At 40.1% G+C, this 22,963-nt stretch overlaps 1 protein-coding gene across 1 annotated transcript in view; it reads left to right on the forward strand.

Moving 5' to 3' along the window:
• Positions 1-7,057: 7,057 nt before the first annotated feature.
• TMEM170B (transmembrane protein 170B) overlaps positions 7,058-22,963 on the forward strand; it is a 44,942-nt gene continuing 29,036 nt past the window's right edge. Inside the window, exon 1 of the mRNA XM_001175087.8 lies at positions 7,058-7,190. Coding sequence (XP_001175087.2) covers positions 7,094-7,190 — 97 coding nt within the window. The 5' untranslated portion in view covers positions 7,058-7,093. The remainder of the gene's footprint in view (positions 7,191-22,963) is intronic.

Consider the following 22,963-nt stretch of genomic DNA (forward strand, 5'->3'; position numbering starts at 1 on the left):
CCGTGGAGAGTAGCATTAAGTTTCCTCAAAAAACTAAAAATAGAATTACCATATGATCCAGCAATCCCACTGCTTGGTGTATTTCCAAAGGAATGAAAATTAGTACATTGAGAAGATATCTGCACTCCCATGTTTGTTGCAACACTATTCATAATGGCCAAGATATGGAATCAACCCAAGTCCATCAATGGATGAATGGATAAAGAAAATGTGATGCATATACACAATGTAATATTATTCAGCCATAAAAAAGAATCAAATCTTGTCACTTGTAACAACTAGGATGGAACTGGAGGACATTATGTGAAGTGAAATAAGCCAGGCACAGAAGACAAATGTCACATGTTCTCACTCATATGTGGGAGCTAAAAAGTAAATAATTAAATGCACAGAGATAAAGATTAGAATGATGGTTACCAGGCCAGGCCTGGTGGCTTAAGCCTGTAATTCTGGCACTTTGGGAGGCCAAGACGGGCAGATCATTTGAGGTCAGGAGTTAGAGACCAGCCTGGCCAACACGGTGAAACCTCGTCTCTACTAAAAATACAAAAATTAGCTGGGTGTGGTGGTGCACGCCTGTAATCCCAGCTACTTGGGAGGCTGAGGCAGGAGAATCACTTGAACCCGGGAGGCGGAGGTTGCAGTGAGCCAAGGTCACACCACTGCACTCTAGCCTGGGTGACAAGAGTGAAACTCCGTCTCAAAAAAAAAAAAAAATAAAGAATGAATGGTTAATGGGCACAAAAATTATAGTTTGATCAAATGAGTAAGAGCTAGTATTCTGTAGCACAATAGGGTGACCATAGTTAAAAAAAATGTATTGTATGTTTTAAAATAACTGAAAGAGCGGTATTGGAATGTTCCTAACACAAAGAAATAATGAATTCTTAAGATGAAGGAGATCCCAGTTACCCTGATTTGGTCATTATAAATGGTATGCCTGTATCAAAACTCACATGTACACCATAAATGGAATTATTACGTACCCATAATTAAAAAATTAAAAATTAATTTTAAAATAATTGTAATATTATGTACCCATAATTAAAAAATTAAAAAATAACTTTAAAAAAGAAAGAAAAAAGACCGTTGGAAAAATTTACTTTCAGAGTTTCAATTTTTTTAATGCAACTAATATTTCTAGTTGAATTCAATTTATGATGGATTGGGTTAGGTACCCAATTGGACAGAACTTTAATATGGAGAAGAGTGATGGGGTAACATTTATTCTGTACGTTATATGAAAACTTAGAAAGTCATAATAAGTGAAGAAAGGTGGTCTGGATGAATTCTCTAGGAAACAGCCTTTGCCTGCTGCAAGGTGGCAGGATTTTGTGGGTAGACAAGATATACTCAAATTGTTTGTGTCTACAGAAAATTTGGATCATCTAGCTTTGATTAGTAAGCTGAATTCACCAATTGACTTCTAGAAAATAGAATCACTGGAAACCTGGAATACAAAAGAATGCATTCTTATCAGAGCAGTATTGGAATACTAATTAGGGAAGCTCAACCGCTGAAGGAAAAGTCCCAAAATACAACAGGTTGCTAACCTAAAATAATCAAAATGGTCAAAATCTAGTTTAAGGAGAGTGTGTTCAAGTGCAATGTGGGGATGGCCCACCTAGGAAGTACAGATTCCAAAGAATGGAAGCCAGTGTTCCAAAGTGTAGGACTTATCTAAGCTTTAATGCCTCGTTACAATGATCTGATTAGCTAAGGTGGTCTTTTTCCCTTGAGAAAGGTACATTTAACATTCCACATGGAAGATGTAACTGTTATGGGGTCCTGAGCACCATCTGGTCTGAGTTAGATACAGGACAAAGGAGGCAGCTAATCTATAACAAAGATCAGTGATTGGAAGGAAAGATCTGGGCTCTGATCTGTCTTACTCATTTACAGAACAAGAACAATGAGGAAGAGAGTTAAGCTATAATGTAAGCAGCAGAATTCCAAACATATGACGTGACTCAGTCTCCAGGGCTTACCTTCCCTGTTGGCATAATAAATTCAGCGGGTCCTAAAATTTTATTTTCTTTTATAAGCTCTATACCAAGGAAGTTCAAACGGGATTCCAGATCAGCTGGGGGGCTCTCTGTCCTGTTCTATGCACTCTTTCAAGAACCCAGGCTGATACTGGCTTTGACATCTTTGACATGTGACTTTCAAAAATACTGGAGTGTCACCATCCCAATGAATCAGAAAAGTAAAAAGAGTATGGAGCAACAGTTAAAATAGGTTTTGATATGCCAGGCATGGAAGTGGCATACATCACATCTGGGCACGTTCTAAGGCCATACTTCCCTGCAAGGGTGGCTGGGAAATGTATCAGGTTGTATGCCCAGGAAGAAGAGATTTTAGTGAACAGTGAATATCTATGCCTCAAAAGTCATTCAACAAGCAGATCTAAAGTTCCTGTAAGTTTTGATCCTCAGAAGTCTTATTAAAACAAGGGGCAAATTGAGGAAGTAATGGTTAAATTTTGGGGATTTGGATTCAGACAGTATTGGGCTAGGTGACTTTGGCAGGTTACTGGCTGCTCAGAGCCACAATTTCCTTATTTGAAAAGTGAAGCTAATAACAGCACAACCTTAAAAGGGTGTTGTGAGGGTAAACAGTTTACAGACTGGTATGTGAAAGAAAGTGTTAAATAAATGATAGTTTTCAAGCTGTTCATGACAACTCCACTTCTCATTTCAAAGCTTCTTTCAATAATAGGAGGGTCGTGCCTTCTGTTGAACATACTGTATAACCCAGGTGTCTTCAAATCTCCTGAATTTCTCAGATGGTTCATTTTGTGTGTTAAATAGAATTATGGTTAATTTTATGTGTCAACATGACTGGGCCATGGAATATCCAGTTATTTGGTCAAACATTATTTGGGGTGTTTCTGTGACAGTGTTTTTAGGTGAGAGTAACATCTACGTTGGTGGATGAAATAAAGCAGACTGCCCTCCCTCATGTGGGTGCCTCATCCAATCAGCTGAAGACTTGAATAGAGTAAAAAGGTTCCCCCAAGGAAGGCAGAATTCTTGCCTAAGTGTCTGAACGGAAACATTGCTCTCCTAGTTCTCAGGCAATGCAGTCTCAGACTGGAACCACACTATTGGCTCTCCTGGGTCGCCAGCTTGCCAACTCACCCTGCAGATCCTGGGACTTGTCAGCCTCCATAATCGTGTGAGCCAACTCCTCATAATAAATGTCTTTCTATACATAGGCAACCTATTAGTTCTGTTTCTCTGGGAGAATCCTGACTAATACTCTTTCCCTAACTAAAATGCTGCATACAGTTGGGAGCCCCTGAAACCCATTTTCTTACCAATGTTTTGTAAATGGTCTAGGTTTGGGAGAAGAATAGGGCTATTTTTAATGGGCATTTGTCACTCAACTTTCATTTCTCCTGTATTCTCAATTTTATCACTTACCTTTCCTTAATACTACAGTTTCCACCCTACATTAAATTATTTCTTCATGCCCAAACATCACTTTCCACACTTTTACTAAAGGAAACAGTGTTATGGCCCAGGAAGGGCAGGTAACTCCCAGGCAGCATGGATCTAAGTGGCTGGGAGCCAGGGGTCGGGGGAGAATTTTCACTGATCTCGTGTCATATCATGAGAGTTTTGAGTCATGGGGAACTGTTGGGAAGGCATGATTGATTTTGAAATGTGAGGACATGAGAGTTGGCAGGGGCCAGGGGAGGAATGATATAATTTGGCTCTGTATGGTTTTATCAAGGGTTTCCACTTTTGCGTCTTCCTCATTCTCTCGTTGCCTGCTGCCACCCATGTAAGACGGGACTTGCTCCTCCTTGCCTTCCACCATGATTGTGAGGCTTCCCCAGTCACATGGAACTGTAAGTCCAATTAAACCTCTTTCTTTATAAATTGCCCAGTTTTGGGTATGTCTTTATCTGCAGCGTGAAAATGGACTAATACGGTAAGTTGATACCAGTAGAGTGGGGTGCTGCTGAAAAGATACCTGAAAATGTTTTTCTCAAAAGATCAATATCATTTTATATTTTAATTGATTTTAAAAGCTTTCCTCTAGGTTGTCTCTGGACAGTTTTAAAAATGACTAAGGCTAATGGGTGTTCCCTCACTTACATGAGAGAAATAAACCAAGAATTTTGGTTTATGAATTACGTTTGTGAATTGTTTCACGCTGAAGGGCACAGAGTTGAAAGGAAATTTTTGGATTCACTTGGGGTGGTCCCTGATTTCTGACAGGAACGTGACTAAACTCTTCCTGAATTGGTGTATTAATTCAAAATAAACAATCTGTAGGAAAGAAATTCCAAAACTTTCATTTGTATTAACTCAGTTTTGGGTTTCATAACTCTGGTTGTTGGGAAAATGTCTAATTCTCTTAAGGATATAAGCTTCCAACACAGTCAAGATCATTACTTTTATCAAGGAAAACCTAAGTAGCCTAGAGAGTAGAGATCTTATCTTCAAATGTTACAGATAACACCTTGCACAGAACATTACAGATAGTAGATGCCAAATAAATATAGATGCCAATTAAATTGAACTGAACAGCACGGGTGAAGTTGTTGGGCAGCAAATAACATTACTGGCTTGAGACTTCATTGCTGTGTCTTTCTCATTTCCTGACATGAACACTTGGATTCTGTAAAAAATATTTATTCAGAACAAGAACAATGCTGACTTAGAATTCTATGAAGATCATTCAGTGATTCATTCAACAAATATTTGTGGTGCATGTGCCAGGCACTGTCCCAGGTTCTGAATATTTTCACTGCGTGCTACTGTGTTTTAAATAATAGTGTGCAATCCTAAGAACGTAAACTAACTAAAGGTTTCTGATATGAGAGTTTAATGAGCCCCTGCTCAGGGAGTTTGCTGTGAACCCTTCACTGAATGTGGTCACATTCCCTAACATCACTAATTATGTAATGCCAAGTCCCTTAAGAATATCATTAGGTAACCTGCACTTCCCCATCGAGAATCTTAAAGTGAGGGAGTTAACAGTGGGTTAAGAAAGATAATGTGGTTGCTAGAAAGAATAATAGACCAGGAATTCAGAAACTGGGCTGTGAAGTGCTGTCATCTCTGTCAAGTCACTTAATTCACAGAATCTGTTTCCCTACCTGTAAAATAAAATTAGAAAAATGTTAAAGCGCTCTTTTAGGTTTGATATTCTGTAATCTTGTTAATAGATCTAATTAAGTCTAAATTCTAGGAGGAAGATAAACTCTACATTAAGAGTTTTGGCTCAATTCCTATTAATGGTGCAAAAATTTCTCTTATGTTGTGACATCAAAAAGAAAATACAAATAAACAAATAAATGTGTGTATGTAAATATTATTTTAAAGTGGTCACCAAGAGCACCATTTGACAGGTAATTCGACCCTTCAGTGCTTTGTCAAATATACTTCATGATTTAGCTACAGCAGTATTTCTTCACTTCTCTTTGTAAATTTTTCTTTATCCAGATGGCAGAGGGGTTGAAAAAAGGTGGGGGGAGGGGCTGGCTACTGCATATTTATGTTATTGCTAAAACTTAAATTTTTATTTTTTAAAGTTAGAAGGTTTCCAATTTCGAGGAGTTTAACTTGTAGTTGGATTTTAGATGCTCCTCTGGCTAACGCTGGACATGAAGAAAGACAGCAAAGCGTGGGGAGAGAGATCTAGTTTAAGTTCGAGGGAAAAAAATAACAGACGCAACTTAGATAAAAGAATACTACCATCAAAAAAAGGGGGGGCTAGAGCCGGCGATGGCCTTGAGGATTAGGACACCTGCCGAGCCTGGAGTAAACAGGTAATGTCAGGCAGGTCCTGGAACCCTGGGAGGCCCAAGTTCTTGCTGCGGGAAGAGGGATTAGCAGAATGATAACGCAGGTCTGTTTGTGTTTTAGGGGTTTTAACATGCATTCTGCAATTAAGTGACCTATCCAGGTCATTCGATTCAGGCTCAGAAATAAAACCCCGCAAATTAATATATCTAAATGCTGAGATAGTGACACCTTTTAAAAAAAGTTATACATAAGCATCTTTATCAAAAAGCATTACATTTTAAGGCAAAAATCTGAACTGTCACAGTATCCACCTCACCGAGTTCAGCAGCCCCACCTTGGGTCAGGGCTGCCCCTGGAGCGCGGGCCCCCGAAATGCCCGCACCGCCCACGCCGCCCGCACCGCGCGCATCCAGCCGGGCCAGGGCGAGGGATCCAGGTCTCCAGATCTCTCAGGGCGCGCGCCCGGGGTCCGGGGGTGGGGGGCGTGGAGGCGGTTCCCTTGGAGCGCCCAATCAGCAGTAAAGCCCGGCGGTGGCGCCAGTGACGTAGACCGCGCTTCCCTCCGCCCCACTGCGGGCCGACGCTCGGCGCCGTCAGCCACGCGCGCTGCAGCGCGAGGGGAGAGCGAGAAGGAGGGCTTTGGGGCCGACCGGCTGTCGGAGGGCGGCGGGTCGCGGGGAGCGGGGGAGTGAGCATGCGCAGCGGCCCCGGGGAGCGCAGGGGAGGAGGGGCCGGCGCTGAGAGGCGCGCGCGCGCGCGTGCACGAGTGGCCCGCCGGCGGCTGCGGGTGGAGGGGGCGGTTCCTCGAGTGTCGGCGACCCGAGGGCGGGCAGGCGGGCGGCAGGTGCCGCCGCAGCCTCCGACCGGTCCCGCGTCTCCGTCCTCCGGCGGCGATGAGCTGGGCCCTGTCGGGGGCTGCACCTGCCGGCTGCCCGTCAGCACCGGCCTCCTGGCGTGACCTCGGCCTCCTCGCGTGTCCAGTCCCCGCGGCGCGGCGCTGCCCCTGAGAGGGAGCGGCGGCGGCCTCCTCCGCCCCGAGTCCTCGCTCGGGGGCCGCGCGGGGACGGCGCCCGGCCCCCTCCCCTCCTTCCTCCGTCCGCCGTCCTCAATGTCTCCCCGGCGGGGAGGGGGCTGCCTGGGAGACACGCTGAGCGGCCCCCCTACGGAGGCCCTCCGGCTGCAGCAGCAGCAGCGCCCGGCCCGGCGTCCCGCAGCCTCCACCAGCGGCGGCGGCCTGGAGGAGCCGCGCACCCGCCGCCGCCCCCCGAGCCTCGCAGCCGCCGCCGCCGCCCGGCACCCGAGGAGAGGGCGGCGGGCGCCCCTCGGGGAAGATGAAGGCGGAGGGGGGCGACCACTCCATGATCAACCTGTCGGTGCAGCAGGTCCTGAGCCTCTGGGCCCACGGGACGGTGCTGAGGAACCTCACGGGTAATTGACGCGCCTGGGCTAGGGACGGGGATGCGGTCCGCCCCTCTCCTGTCTTCTCCCTCCTCGGGAGGGGACACGCTCCTCGCCGCCCCACCCCCGTGCGCGCCCCACTCGGAGCTCCAGGTCCCGGCGAGGAAGGTGTTAATCGGAGCCACTCTGCGCGTGTCCCGGGGGCGCCGGCTCCCGCCACCCCCTTCCCTGAGTGGCCAGGGGAGCATCAGCGACCCCCGCTCCTGCCCCGCACGGGGAGAGCTCCCGGTGGCGGCCCGGCCTCTGTAGTACGCGCGGAGTAGCTTCAGTGCTGAGACTTGAGCGCATTTCGCTTTTATTCCATTACCCTCCTCCCCTCCCCCTTCCACACACATCGCTTCTTGCTATTTACATCTTTTTCTGATTTAGTTCTTTTTCTTTCTGGCAAATCTCAAGCCAAATGTAGAACCTAAAATCATTGCCCACAATGGTCGATTTACTTTTTCAACCGCTAATTTTTTGGGCGATGTAGATAACTGAGTAAATTATAGTGGGTCAGGGGCTGAGCTAAGGTCTAGTGCGGTCTAAGCGTGTTAGCTTCATATATCTCCTTCCCCTCCCATTTCCTTTTGTCTGTCTGTCTCTTTCCCTCAGGCCTCCAGCTGCTGCTTCTGAGACATTTGATAATTTTGTGTATTTCCCTTCATTTATTAAGGCTGTCAGTAATTGGCCTTATAACATCAATTTCTATTTGTAAAAGTGAGTGATAAAACACAATATTTTTATTCAGTCTGTAGATTTGCTTTGTGAAGAAACTTCTGGTTTTGTTATGTGGAAATGCTTACGTTATACTTTGAGTTCCGAATTTAAAAATTATTCTCTGAAGTAGAATTTACGAGAAAGAGATTCATTTGCGATTTGGTGACTCCTCAGTGCCTGCTTTTCAGAGGAAAAAAAATCTTAAAAAAATACTCAGAATTTAATTCTTGAAAATGTGTAAGGCAGTTAATTTCAGTAGAACATTAGTATTTCAAAATGCATTTTATCAAACTGGTTAAGAGTGTTGTGAGTATTTTACAAATATAACCTGGGTTCATATATATAACATATATATAAAGTCTGGCATGGTATAGAATACATTCATAGAAGAAAATTTTATGGAATTATATACCACAAAAGACAACTTTAAGGACACTGGTTTCTTCGAATGGAAACTGTACAGTTAAAGTAGATTCTGGATTGCTTCATGCTATCCTCACTTTTAAGCTGTGGTTATTTAACTTGAAACAGACTGACTTTACATGATGATTGCCGGTAAGGAATATATTGTTATAATTCTGGAAAACTAAATGGACATAAAGACCATCTCATGATTCAGTTGAATTTAGAGGTAGACTGCTTTATCTTATTTATGATTTTGCTTGCATTTATCCACTGTTTGGTATTTGAACTGTACCAGTTTTTGTTTAAGTGAAATGAAAAGTAGGGACTTAACATATATTTGTGCAGGCATACCTTGGAAAGATTGCAGGTTTGGTTCCAGAACACCACAATAAAGCAAATATTGCAATAAAGTGAGTCAAATGAATTTTTTGTTTTCCTAGTGCATGTAAAAGTTACATTTTACCTGTAGTCTTTAAATGTGAAATAGCATTATGTCTGAAAAAAAAGTACAGACGTTAATTTAAAAATACTTTATTGCTGAAAAATTGCTAACGATCATCTGAGCCTTCAGCAAGGACGTTATCTTTTTTCTGGTAGAGGGTCTTGTCTTTGTGTTGATGACTGCTGACTGATCAAGGTGATGATTGCTGGAGATTGGGATGACGGCAGTTTTCTTAAAACAGCAATGAAGTTTGCCACTAAGGAAGAGCAATAGACTCTTCCTTTCATGAAAGATTTCTCTGCAGCATGGGATGCTGTTGGGTAGCATTTTATCCACAGTAGAACTTTCAAAATTGGAGTCAGTCCTTTCAAACCCTGCTGCGGCTTTATCAACTGAGTTTATGTAATAGTCTAAATCCTTTGTTGTCATTTCCACGGTGTTCACATAATCTTCACCAGGAGTAGATCGCATCTCAAGAAACCACTTTCTTTACTCATCCATAAGAAGCAACTCCTCATCCATTCAAACTTTATCACGAGATTGCAGCAATTCAGTCACATCTTCAGGCTCCACTTCTAATTCTAGTTCTCTTGCTATTTCGACCACACCTATGGTTACTTCCTCCACTGAAGTGTTGATGCCCTCAAAGTCATCCATGAGGAATGGAGTCAATTGCTTTCCAACTCCTATGAAAGTTGATATTTGGACCTCTTCTCATGAGTCACGATTGTTCTTAAGGGCATCTAGAATGGTGACTCCTTTCCAGAAGGTTTTCAATTTCCTTTGCCCAGGTCCATCAGAGGAATCACTATCTCTGGCAGTTTTAGCCTTCTTACGCAGTGTATTTCTTAAATAATAAGACTAGAAAGTCAAAATTACTCTTTGATCCATGGTCTGCAGAATGGATGTTGTGTTAGCAGTCATGAAAACAACATTGATCTACTTGGACATCTCCATCACAGCTCTTGGTTGACCAGGTACATTGTCATTGAAGAAAATACTCATTAAAATGAAAGGAATCTTTTTTTTTTCTGAGCAGTTCTCAACAGTGGGCTTCACATATTCAGTAGGCCGTGCTGTAAACTGATGTACTGTCATCCAGGCTTTTTTGTTTCATTTATAGAGCACAGCCAGGGTAGATTCAGCATAATTCTCAAGGGCGCCAGAATGGTAAATGAGCATTGGCTTTAATATAAAGTCACCAGCTGCATTAGCTCCTAAGAGAGTCAGCCTGTCCTTTGAAGCTTCGAAGTCAGGGATTGACTTCTCTCTAGCTGTGCAAGTCCTAAATGGCATCTTCTTCTGATATAAGGCTGTTTAATCTACATGGAATATCTGTTGTTTGGGGTAGCCACCTTCATCAGTTAGCTAGATCTTCTGGATAATTTGTGCTTCTACATCAGCATTTGCTGCTTCACCTTGCACTTTTATGTTATAGAGGTGTCTTTTGTTAAACCTAAAGAACTGACATCTGCTAGTATCAAACTTTCTTTTGCAGCTTTCTCACATCCCAGCCTGCATGGAATTGAAGAGAGTTGGGGTCTTTCTCTGGATTAGGCTTTGGCTTAGGGGAGTGTTGTAGCTGGTTTCGTCTTCTATTTAGACCACTCAAACTTTCTTCATATCAGAGAGCAGTCTGTTTTGCTTTCTTATGATTTGTGTGTTCACTAGTGTAACACTTTTAATTTCCTTTAAGAATTTTTCTTTGCATTTGCAACTTGGCTGTTTGGTACAAGAGGCCTAGCTTTCAGCCTAACTCATCTTTGAACGTGCCTTCCTCACTAAGCTTTATCATCTCTAGCACTTGATTTAAAGTGAGATATCTGACTCTTTTTTTCACTTGAACACTCAGAGGCCAATGTAGGGCTATTAGTTGGCCTGATTTCAATATTGTTGTATCTCAGGGAATAGGGAAACCCGAGGAGAGGGAGAGAGACTGAGGAATGGCTGGTTGGTGGAGCAGTGAGAACACACAAGATTTATCAAGTAAATTATCGAGTAAAATAGTAACATCAGAGATCACTTATCACAGATCACTATAATAATAAAATACAATAATAAAATAATAATAAGATAATAAAATTTGAAATACTGTGAGAATTACCAAAATGTGACACAAAGTGAGCACATGCTGTTGGAAAAATGGTACTGATAGACTTGCTTGACACAGAGTTGCCTCAAACTTACCATTTGTAAAAGCCAAAATAAAGTGAAGTACAATAAAACAAGGTATGCCTGTAGATATTAATCACTGGATTAGCTCATCAAAGGGTTTTTAGAGAAAGTTAGCTTTGGGAGCCATAGAGTAAATGTAAATGTAACTTAACTCCTGGCCAGCTTCAACAATATTTTTAAATAAGTAAGATTCTAATGATTATAATTGCCTCCAGTTCCACAAGTCAACCATTAAGCTGATCATAGTAGTTATTCATCTAGGGTTAGCTCCAATATGTCTTTCAATATGATCTTAAAACTTGCCAGTTGCTCATTGGACCTTGCCATTTCATAAAGGATATGCCAAACATCCCAAACTAGGACTGAGGTGGGACTGAGGACCATGGGAACCTCTACTAGGAAATACCTACTGTCTGAATATGTGAAATTCTAGGCGTCAGGGTAAAAATGCAGAAAGAAACAGATTAGAAATATGTTTCACTAGTGGTTGAGTGTACCACGTTAGGAACCACATCTCTTCTCAACAGTGGCAGTCTATAAGTGATAATATTCTGATGGGATTCATTGTGGCCTTCTCCATGCCAGTGACCTTAGTGATTCGGTGTGTATCTTAATCATTAGTTAACAGATGCTACCTACAGTGCCATTTACAACTTTGTCTGCTCAAAAGAGGCGAGTAAACACAACTTCTGAAACATCTGTCATTTGTTGAATGGCCGCTGTGTGTTAGGCACTTTACATATATTATTTCTAATCTTCAGAATAACTGTTCAAAGTACATTTGAAAGGAAACTCAGGTAAATTAAATTGTCCCAAATCTTATAGCTAGTATATGACTGAGCTGGGCTTTAGACCCAAGTCTTTGCCTCTAGACTCCTCTTTCTTCTTTACCATGCCACTTCAGCTACTTCCTCCTTACTTTCTTCAAGCAAAATTAATTTCTTGCTTCATCTTGCTACTTCTGCTCTTTGTACATATTTTTATTATGTTTTTCAATTACGTTATAATTTGTATTTATCTCTTCTAGACTGTGAGCTTTTTGAGGGTCAGTCCATTGCCTCACCTTTGAATTCTTATACCCTAGCATTATAGTACCTGGCACATAGTAAATGATAAATATATGTTTATTGAGGTGAATTTTAAAAATTTTAACAGTTGCTTGATTTAAACATTCTATATTGCATTGTTTCTCAGCTGCATCTCTTGGAGTGAATATGCTGTTAAAGAGGAATGAAGTGTTTAAGCAACTCATATAAATCATTTTTATACATACCTTTAAAACATGCAAATGCTTATTGAGAGTAGTTTTCTGTGTTGGGTATAATGCTTTCATATATTTTGTTTAATCTTTTTGGCAATCCTGAGAGAGATTATTGTTCTTATTTTACAGATTCAGATACTGAAGCAAAGAGTAACTTGCTTAGATCTGATAGCTAATAGTGAAAAAGTCATTATCTTTTTTCATAATATGATAACACATATGTTAACTCAGAAGGCATTTTTTCGTCATCATAAACTTGGAAATGAAACTAATAGGAGCATAGTCTAGAACCAGTACTACTTGGATTTAAGAAATAACCGTGTGAAGGATTTGCACAAATTTGCTTAATAGGCATTCTGATTAATTGGATACCAAATGAAAGGGAAATATGCTGTCACTAGTGTTTTTTTCCCATGTACAAAGAGATGTGATGTGATTTTTCACTTTGTGTATTATCCCAATAGGTGAAGTGGGAAAATATACTGACCTTTTTATCTTAGAGACTGACCTCTAGAAGGTAGTCTTGTTTATATATTACTTTGATAAAAATAAATTCTTAAAAAGTAATAATGAGAACTACAAACATCTTAACATTTTACAGCCAGAACGACTTAATTTTAGAAATATTGAAATATCACTCCATCAGTGAAGTGACATGGCTGAGATCAGTTATTTAATGACAGAGGCAGGACTGGAACCAGAGTTTCCTGGCCCTTTGTTCTCTGCCTTTCCTTTTTCTCCTACATAGCTTGTTAACTCAGGCAGGTTGAGAGAGAATAAATATTACGGTACAGGTTGAAAATTCCTAATCTGAAATTTTGAAATTCAAAATGCTCCAAAATCCTAAACTTTTTGAGCAACATGACACTCAAAGGAAATACTAGAACATTTCAGATTTCGGATTTTCAGGTTAAGGATGCTGAGTCAGTAAATAGCATGAAAATATTCCAAAATCTGAAGTCTGAAATCCTTCCGGTCTCAAGCATTTCAGACAAGGGATATTCAACCTGTACTTAAGAGTACCCTGGTAAGTATTTGCATCAGTGAGCCTGAAGATGTATGAATGGAACTAATTTGTCCAGAAAATAAAATATACTGGAAAATGTAATATATTAGGCTTTCTAACATTTTAAGTTGCCATTGCCCTTGTAAAAGCTAGTGATCCATATTTATTATCTAGCCAGTTTTAGAACTCCTACCAAGTTCAGCCTGCTATTTATTTCCCCTACCTTGGAAGACACTTGTATGGGGATTCCATGCAGAGCGTATTAATCCCTCGAAACCCCGTATCTGTCACTTAATAACCATTGCCAAAATTCTCTTTCTGTACATATCACTTCTTTAAGTGTGTTTTTCACAGGATTCCTAAATTGTTTAACTGTGTCAGTTATATGCTTCTGAAGTAGAGAGATAAATAGCTTCCTTTCTTTTTCAAATAGATTTTCTTTCTTTGAATATATTCTAAATTCCCAACCCCAATCTAAAATGAGAGTCAATATTGTATATACAGTTTTTTAGGGAACTTGACTTTTAAAAAATCTACAATTAAATGGTTTTTTTTTTTTTTTTTGGCTTCACTTTTATTTTCTTTAACTATTTTGGCTTCCATCTTAGTGTTCTGACCCAAATTTGGTTGCTAAGAGTTTAGAGAAGAATTTTTATTTAGAAAAGGGCAGGGTCTGTAAATCCCAGTATAAATGCAAAACTTGGCTGGTGTTAGGAAAGGGATAATTGGTCCCTGGGAAAAAGATGAGGGCTGCTTCAGGCTGGTCTCTCTGTGTCAGCAGCAAATGTAGGGGCAGGTGTTCCCTTCTTTTTATTGGTAATAAGCATTGGGAGGCTGGGAATTCAACCTGGAATGAAGGTTAAAAGGCTTCTCTCTCTCTCTCTCTCTCTCTGTGTGTGTGTGTGTAGTACTAGTAGTAAGTAGTAGTAGTAGTAGTAGTAGTAGTAGTAGTAGTAGTAGTCCCGTTTATTCAAGGGCAATATGTTCCAAAACCCCCAGTGGGTGCCTGAAACCATGGATATTTCTGAACCCCATATATACAGTCATGTGCCAGGTAACTTTCCAGTCAAAGAAGGACCTCATATGATGATGGTCCCATAAGATTATAATGGAGCTAAAAAAATTCTGTCACCTACTGAGATCATGGCCGTCCTAATGTCATAGCGCAACACGTTACTCACGTGTTTATGGTGATGCTGGTGTCAACAGACCTACTGTACTGCCTGTTGTATAAAAGTAGAGCATATATAGTTATGTACAGTACATAATACTTGATAACAAACAACTGTGTTACTGGTTTATGTATTTACTGTACTAGATTTTTTATCATTATTTTAGAACGTACCCTTACTTGTTTAAAAAAAAAGCTGAATCGCAGCACTTTGGGAGGCCGAGGCAGGCAGATCACGAGGTCAGGAGATCGAGACCATCCTGGCTAACATGGTGAAACCCCGTGTCTACTAAAAAAAAAAATACAAAAAATTAGCTGGGCGTGGTGGTATGCACCTGTAGTCCCAGCTACTTGGGAGGCTGAGGCAGGAGAATGGCATGAACCTGGGAGGCGGAGCTTGCAGTGAGCCGAGATCGCACCACTGCACTCCAGCCTGGGCAACAGAGCGAGACTCCGTCTTTAAAAAAAAAAAAAAAAGGCAAGCTGTAAAACAGCCTCAGGCAGATTCTTCAGGAGCCATTCCAGAAGAAGACATTGTTACCTTAGGAGATGCCCGCTCCCTGCCTGTCATTGCCCCTGAAGACTTTCCATGGGACAAAGTGTGGAGGTGGAAGACAGTGATATTGATGATCCTGACCCTGTGTAGGCCTAGGCTAATATGTATGTTTGGGTCTTAGTTTTTAACAATTTTTTTTTAATTTTAGAAGTAGAAAAAGTTTATAAAATTAAGAATATAAAGTATTTTTCATACAGCTGTACAATGTATTTGTGTTTTAAGCTAAATGTTATTAGAAAATAGTTAAAAAGTTAAAACTTAAAAGTTTATAAAGTAAAAAAGTTACAGTAAGCTAAGGTTAATTATTGAAGAACAAAAAATATTTAAAAAATAAATTTAGTGTAGCCTGTGTATAGTGTTTATAAAGTCTACAGCAGTGTACAGTAATGTCTGAGGCCTTCACATTCACTCACAATTTCACCTGGAGCAACTTCCAGGCCTGCAAGCTGTATTCATGATAACTTCCCCATACAGATATCCATTTTTTAACCTTTTATGCTGTATTTTTACTGAACTTTTTTATGTTTAGAGACACAAATACTTCCCATTGTGTTACAGTTGCCTGCAGTATTCAGTAAAGTAACATGCTATACAGGTTTGTTGCCTAGGAGCAATAGGCTATACCATATAGCCTAAATGGAATATATGTTAGCTTATACCATCTAGGTTTGTGTAAGTACACTGTATAATATTTGCACAATAATGAAATGGCCAAATGACACATTTCTCAGAATGTATCCCCGTCATTAGGCAACACATGCCTGTACTATGTTTTTTTCCTACACATGCATACCTGTGATAAAGTTTAACTTAGAACTTAGGCACAGTCAGAGATTAACAACAACAAATACTGTAGTAAAAGTTATATGAATGCGGTCTCTCGCTCTCAAAATATTGTATTGTACTATACTTATCTATGTTCAGACAATATTCGATAGTGGGTAACTGTAATTGCAGAAAGTGAAACTGCAGATAAACGAAGAGTATTGTATATATGTATATTTAGGATATGTATACACATGCACATGTACATACTACATCATAGTTCCCTTTTAGGCATTATAGTTGCTAAGCCATTTTTGTTTCAATATTTAGTGTCAGTCAAAGAAAAAATAAAAGAAAGTGAATAGTATATATATTTGGAATTGTTCACATTCATACTGGTATAGTCAGCACCTTCCTTCAGTAGCGTTCCCAAGAAGGCATGCTTCTCTTGGGGTTACTCTGTATTCTAGCTTACCATTAGGTTAAGTTCCTCTTCCTAAATGCTGTATTATAGGAGGTGAGCTTAAGTAGAAAAAATTACTTCAAATGTCTACTTAGAGTTATTTATGTTTTGTAAATGTGCCCTAAAGATATATGCTACTTTTCAGTATTTGTGTCAGACCTCCATTTTACTTTTTTAAAAAATGTAAAAAGTCCTTACCCTTGATAGGTACAGAGTCCATTAATAAGTGCCAGTATGATATGGCCTTCATAGGATTTAACTTCTTAGGAGGCTTACCTGTACATCTTATTGAGAATGAAAATGCTATAATTTTTAAAAACCGAAATTGTCATTAGGGATTTTTTTTGTTTTTACCATTTGTCATTAAGTTTTTATTTTCTTAATTTCTGTCTCATTATTTTTGAATCATAAATTCATATCCTCTAGCAATACCAAGTCCAAGGTCCAGATGACATTTCTTCGATCTGAACCATTTTCTGGATATGTCTTGGGACTGCTTGAGTTATAATTTTGATTCTTTAATATTAACTATGATAATAAAATGTATTTATCTTTGTTTAGTGATTGAAAGAAAGGTCTAAGAAAGTAAGATAGTTCATGAAGAGGAGTCACAATTTCTAGGGATATGTTTTCTGTAGAAAAGAAACCTAAACAGAAGAGAGAGGAGGTAGGGATGGGGACAAGGAATTGAAACTAAGGAAGGAAATTGGCAACAAAAGCCAAAATTGAGAAATGGGATCTCTAATTAAACTAAAGAGCTTCTGCACAGCAAAAGAAACTACCATCAGACTGAACAGGCAACCTACAGAATGGGAGAGAATTTTTGCAATCTACCCATCTGACAAAGGGCTAATATCTAGAATCTGCAAAGAACTTAAACAAATTTACAAGAAAAAAACCCATCAAAAAGTGGGCAAAGGATATGAACAGACACTTCTCGAAAGAAGACATTTATGCAGCCAACAGACACATGAAAAAGTGCTCATCATCGCTGGCCATCAGAGAAATGCAAATCAAAACCACAATGAGATACCATCCCACACCAGTTAGAATGGCGATCATTAAAAAGTCAGGAAACAACAGGTGCTGGAGAGGATGTGGAGAAATAGGAACACTTTTACACTGTTGGTGGGACTGTAAACTAGTTCAACCATTGTGGAAGACAGTGTGGCGATTCCTCAAGGATCTAGAACTAGAAATACCATTTGACCCAGCCATCCCATTACTGGGTATATATCCAAAGGATTATAAATCATGCTGCTATAAAGAGACATGCACACGTATGTTTATTGTGGCACTATTCATAATAGCAAAGACTTGGAACCAACCCACATGTCCATCAATGATAGACTGGATTAAGAAAATGTGGCACATACACACCATGGAATACTATGCAGCCATAAAAAAGGATGAGTTCATGTCCTTTGTAGGGACATGGATGAAGCTGGAAACCATCATTCTGAGCAAACTGTCGCAAGGACAGAAAACCAAAGATCGCATGCTCTCACTCATAGGTGGGAATTGGAACAACGAAAACACTTGGACATAGGGTGGAGAACATCACACACTGGGGTCTGTCATGGGGTGGAGGGAAGGGGGAGGGATAGCATTAGGAGATATACCTAATGTAAATGACGAGTTAATGGGTGCAGCACACCAACATGGCATATGTATACATATGTAACAAACCTGCACGTTGTGCACATGTACCCTAGAACTTAAAGTATAATAATAATAATAATAAAAAGAGTGGTCAGAGGTAAGAGGAGAGCCCAGAGAGTGTAGCATGTTGAACTTATTGTAGTATCAGATGAATAAGTCTACTGATGGCTATATTTATTGAACCCTCACTGTGTATCAGACCCTATATAAAGCATTTTGCATGCATCTCATTTTCTATAAAGTGAGCATATAAATTTATTTAAAATATGTGATATCAGGTGTGATAGGTTAATTTTTTATTTTAAATGACTACATGAACAGTAAAATAATCATAGAATAAACAGTGGCAGTACCAACACATTTAAAAGAAGCCTCAGGCCAGGCACGGTGGCTCACGCCTGTAATCCCAGCACTTTGGGAGGCAGAAGCGGGTGGATCACGAGGTCAGGAGATCGAGACCATCCTGGCTAACATGGTGAAACCGCGTCTCTACTAAAAATACAAAAAGTTAGCCAGGCGTAGTGGCGGGCGCCTGTAGTCCCAGCTACTCGGGAGGCTGAGGCAGGAGAATGGCATGAACCCTGGAGGCGGAGCTTGCAGTGAGCCGAGATGACGCCACTGCACTCCAGCCTGGGCGACAGAGCGAGACTCCGTCTCAAAAAAAAAAAAAAAGAAAAAAGAGGCCTCATTAGATTGTCACATTCCATCTCATGACTTTGGCTAAGTAGATTAAGCATTGAAAGAAAAAGATTTTTTTCACCAAACTTTATGCAAATAGGAAGAACACAATTTCTTACTGGAGTCCAGTTGCTTGTGTTATGATAATCATGGAATATAATCTAACAGCATGTATCTACTTGTAGTAGGACTTGAAAAAAATGAAAATAGCTTTGAGGAATGTAGGTTACTAGATCAATTAACATTAGCTTATTAACATACTCCATTACTCCCCTTCATTTGGTATGTTATCCCATATACTTAACGTGTACATCAATTTTTCTAACTTTTTATAAATAAAGACGGGGTCTCGCTGTGTTGCCCAGGCTGGTCTCAAACTCCTGGACTCAAGCAGTCTGCCCGCCTTGGCCTCCCAAAATGCTAGGATTACAGGCACGAGCCACTGTGTCCTGCCTCTAATTTTTTTCATAATCCTGTCGTGGCTTATATAATTTTTTTTTTTTTGAAGCAGAGTCTCACTTTGTCACCCAGACTGGAGTGCTGTGGCGCAATCTTGGCTCACTGCAACCTGTGCCTCCCGAGTTCAAGTGATTCTCTTGCTTCCGCCCCCAAGTAGCTGGGATTATACAGGTGCCCACCACCACGCCCAGCTAATTTTTTTTATTTAGTAGAGATGGGGTTTCACCATGTTGGTCAGGCTGGTCTTGAACTCCTGACCTCAGGTGATCCACCCGCCTCAGCCTCCCAAAGTCCTGGGATTACAGGCATGAGCCACTGTGCCCAGCCAATTTTTTTTTTTTTAACCAACGCTTTACCCTGACAGACTGTATGATTCTTATATTAAAAAATGTATACCCAGGGTTTCGGTACTAAGGAAGGAAAGTGATGTATTTCCTTCTTAGAAATTTTACTTTTAGTAGTTAACATTTCTTTAACACCTTTTAATGTGCTGGGCATTGTTCTAAGAATGTTACATGTATTATTTCATTTGAGCCTCACAATAATCCCACAAGGTAGACACCATTATTAATTCAGTTTGTAAAAGTGAGGAAACAGGCAGAGATTATTTTGCCCTTGCTTACAGAGTGTCTAAGCCATGACTTGAAAAATTACCACTCAACTGCAGTTGAGTTGAGCACACATTTGAGTAACTTTACCGTGGACATGGTGCTGTCAGAGATACAAAGATAAATACATAGCGACTATTTTCAAGAAGCTTATATTCTTGAGTATTAACTTATACATCTTTGTATTAGTTATCTATTGCTGAATGACATTACCCCCAAATTTAGCAGCTTGACACAAGACACATTTATTTTCTCATACAGTCTCTGATGGTCAGGAATGCTGGTTCTGGCTCAGGGTCTTACAGTATCCAGTCAAGCTGTCAGCCAGGACTACTGCATTCTCTGCAGACTTGTCTAGGGCTGGGGGTTCAGCTCCCAGGGGCATTCATGTGGCTCTTGGCAGGTGGTGGGAGGCCTTCTCCATAGGGCTACTCACAACTGGTTTTTTCAGAGTGAGAGATCACACACACATAGACGCAAACACACAGTAAGAGAAACCAAAACAGAAGCCACAGTCTTTGATAGCCTAATCTTGGAAGCGATATACCATCATGTCTGCTGTATTCTATTGGTCATACACAGACCAGCTCTGGAACATTGTGCGAGCAGTCTGCACAAGGGTGTGGTAGGGACTCTTGGAGGCCTGCTGGATGCTGGCTAAGACAGTCTTAAAGGTGGGTATGGGGAGAAAGAAATGAGGCTAAGGGAAGACTAGGGGCATCATAGCAGGTGAGGGAATGAAGTGTCTGTAAAAACAAGGTGATTAGAAAAAGCAGAAAGCTGTCTCAATATGTAAAATCATGTTTAAATAGCAGTCTAGCATTTTCAAGGATTAATCCTGATATTTCTTGATTATAAGTTATGTGCCAGTCTCTGTGGTAAACACTGATGAACAAAAGTGAAAATGTCAGTCATTATCCATAAGGAGCTCAGTGATCTAGAGAAGCTAACCTTTAGATTAAGTAGTTCTTTTGTGGCTTGTTGAGTTCAGGAAGAACCAGGCAATGGAACTGTGAAGACAGCACAAGAAGAGGTAGAGAGTGGAGCAGGAACCTGTTCATGGGAGGGTAGAGAGGCAGGAGAGGTGAACTGCCTATGGGTTGGTACTACCAGGACATGATTATGTTGCTGCTCTTGGGTGCCTTGGAAAGCAAAGATGTTTTCATCAGTAATGTGAAACTGGATTTTCATTATACAGTTTTTTCCTTCTGTCACTCCCTACCATGAATTACGTGAATCTGTCATGGTTTCCAGGCCTACGTATCAGAATCACCTGGAACTGTTCATACAGATCCATGGCTCCAGTCGATATATGTGGAATTAGGATCTTAGAACAACGCCTAGGATGCTGCCTTGTAAACCAACTCTTCAGGAGATTTTGTTATTGAGAGCTTAGTGGTTGGGAACACCCGGTTTTTTAAAAATTATTTTTTGTGATCAATTTATAGCTATCTTAACGATGTATAATAGTTAATATGGGAGATTTAGACTTATTAAAATTTCAGTATAAATGACTCACTTATTTCCAAGAGCATATGATAACCCAGATTTTTTTTAAAGTGACTTGTCTTTTAACAGATTATATTAAATTTATCTTTTGAGAATGTTTTCTTCATTTGTATGCAGTATTAGCCATAGAAAATTATCCTTACTAAATTATAATACAGTTATCCCTGAGTGTTGTCATCCAAAAGACCACTAGGCTGGCTAAATAGTAGAAAGGATAGTTTTATCAGCAATATCAATTTGCAAACCAGGAAGAGACAGTCTCTGCCATGTGCATGTGCAGAAAGCACTGTCTCTTCATAGAAGGGAAGTTGAGGTTGGGTTTTATTGCCTCTCAGAGTTTGTATTACACAATAGAGTCATACATATTCAGCAGGTTTGGGGGAAAAGCTATACATATTTATGAGAGGAGCTGAGTGCATGCTCAGTGGGTAAACATGGGTAACATATATTCTCTGTTTACTTTGGGGCAAGGTTTTAGCATTAAAATGAGGTAGAATTTGACTATGTCAGAAGGTGAACTATGGGACGCAAAGGCAGTCTGTGCACAGTCTCTATGGTATAGTATAACTGGTAGAGACTGGCTTAAGGTCTACAATTGCTTATCAGAAAAGAATGTTTATAAGGCTGGTCCTGTGTCTAATCAGAGTTGTGGTCTGGGTTGTAAATCAGTAAGGGGTGGTCTGATAGCTCCTATTGTCAGGGAGTTTAGAGCCATAGGACTTTAGAAATTCGCTATGCCACCTGGGCCCTGAACCCTTGACCTGTAGGTAACTTTGCTTCCTTAATCTTAGTTTCGGTCTTAGTTGATAAAGAGGTGTCTATTTTGATCTCAAAGTATATATGGGGGATTGATTCTAGGACTGCTGCATATACCAAAATCCTGCAGTGGCCCTGCAGAACCCATGTATGTGAAAAGTCGAACCTCCCTGTAGGCGGGTTTTGCATCCTTAGAATATTTTTGCTCCATGTTTAATTGAAAAAAAAAAATCCACATGTATGTGGACCCGTGCACTGCAAACCTGCATTGTTCAAGGGTCTACTGTATCTTAAAAATTCTAAACATTTTAATTATATTAAATCTGAAGTATATAGGAGAATCAAACATTAAAAATGTTTATGTAAATGTGTTAGGTGAGCAGCTATTGGAATTTCCACCTCCCTTCTTGGATAATTGGGGTTCTGCTAAATTTTTTTCTAAAAATAAAGATTTGAAAGAAGTAATAGGATCCTTGAATGTATGAGTCAAGAAATTTTTTAGCCTCAACTTCTACTAGCTAGTTTTTTTTACTTTAGACAAGTCACGTATTTCCCAGGCCTGTTTCCTCACTTATAATACTATCTAATGTAAATAGTTTTCATATTGATTAAGGGAGAGCTGATCTAGAAATTTTATGAGTTAAGAAAAGTTTAGAGGTTTTACTAGGAGTTAAGAAAAAATGTATGCATTTGCACATAAACTTGTTTCTTTAATCTTTCAAGTTAAGCAACTTTCTTTTTCAAGTGGGACTTCTTCAGACTTTTAATATACTTATTTGTAGAGTAAGGTTTAGAACCAAGAAAATCTTTGCTCTCTGCACACCTCTGACCTCTTAGACTTAGGCCTTCTTGAAATTTGGTTTAGGAAACTTGATTCAGTATTTAAAGATTCCTTCCAGTTATGAAATTCTCTCTCTCTCTCTCTTTTAATCCCAGTACAGCATAATTACTTCCTTACAGTTAGTCTGAATGCTATTTAAGGTGTGATTACCGTGACTTGACTTTGCATTATTTGCAGTTTTCCTGGTTATGCTTGTATTTCCTGATCGGTCATTCCTTTGGTTACCTATTTATATTTAGTTTCAGGAATGTATTATATTGAGAATTTCATTACAAGTTATGCTCATT

The sequence above is a fragment of the Pan troglodytes genome, chromosome 5 (assembly GCF_028858775.2).
Source record: "Pan troglodytes isolate AG18354 chromosome 5, NHGRI_mPanTro3-v2.0_pri, whole genome shotgun sequence".
Taxonomy (NCBI): domain Eukaryota; kingdom Metazoa; phylum Chordata; class Mammalia; order Primates; family Hominidae; genus Pan; species Pan troglodytes.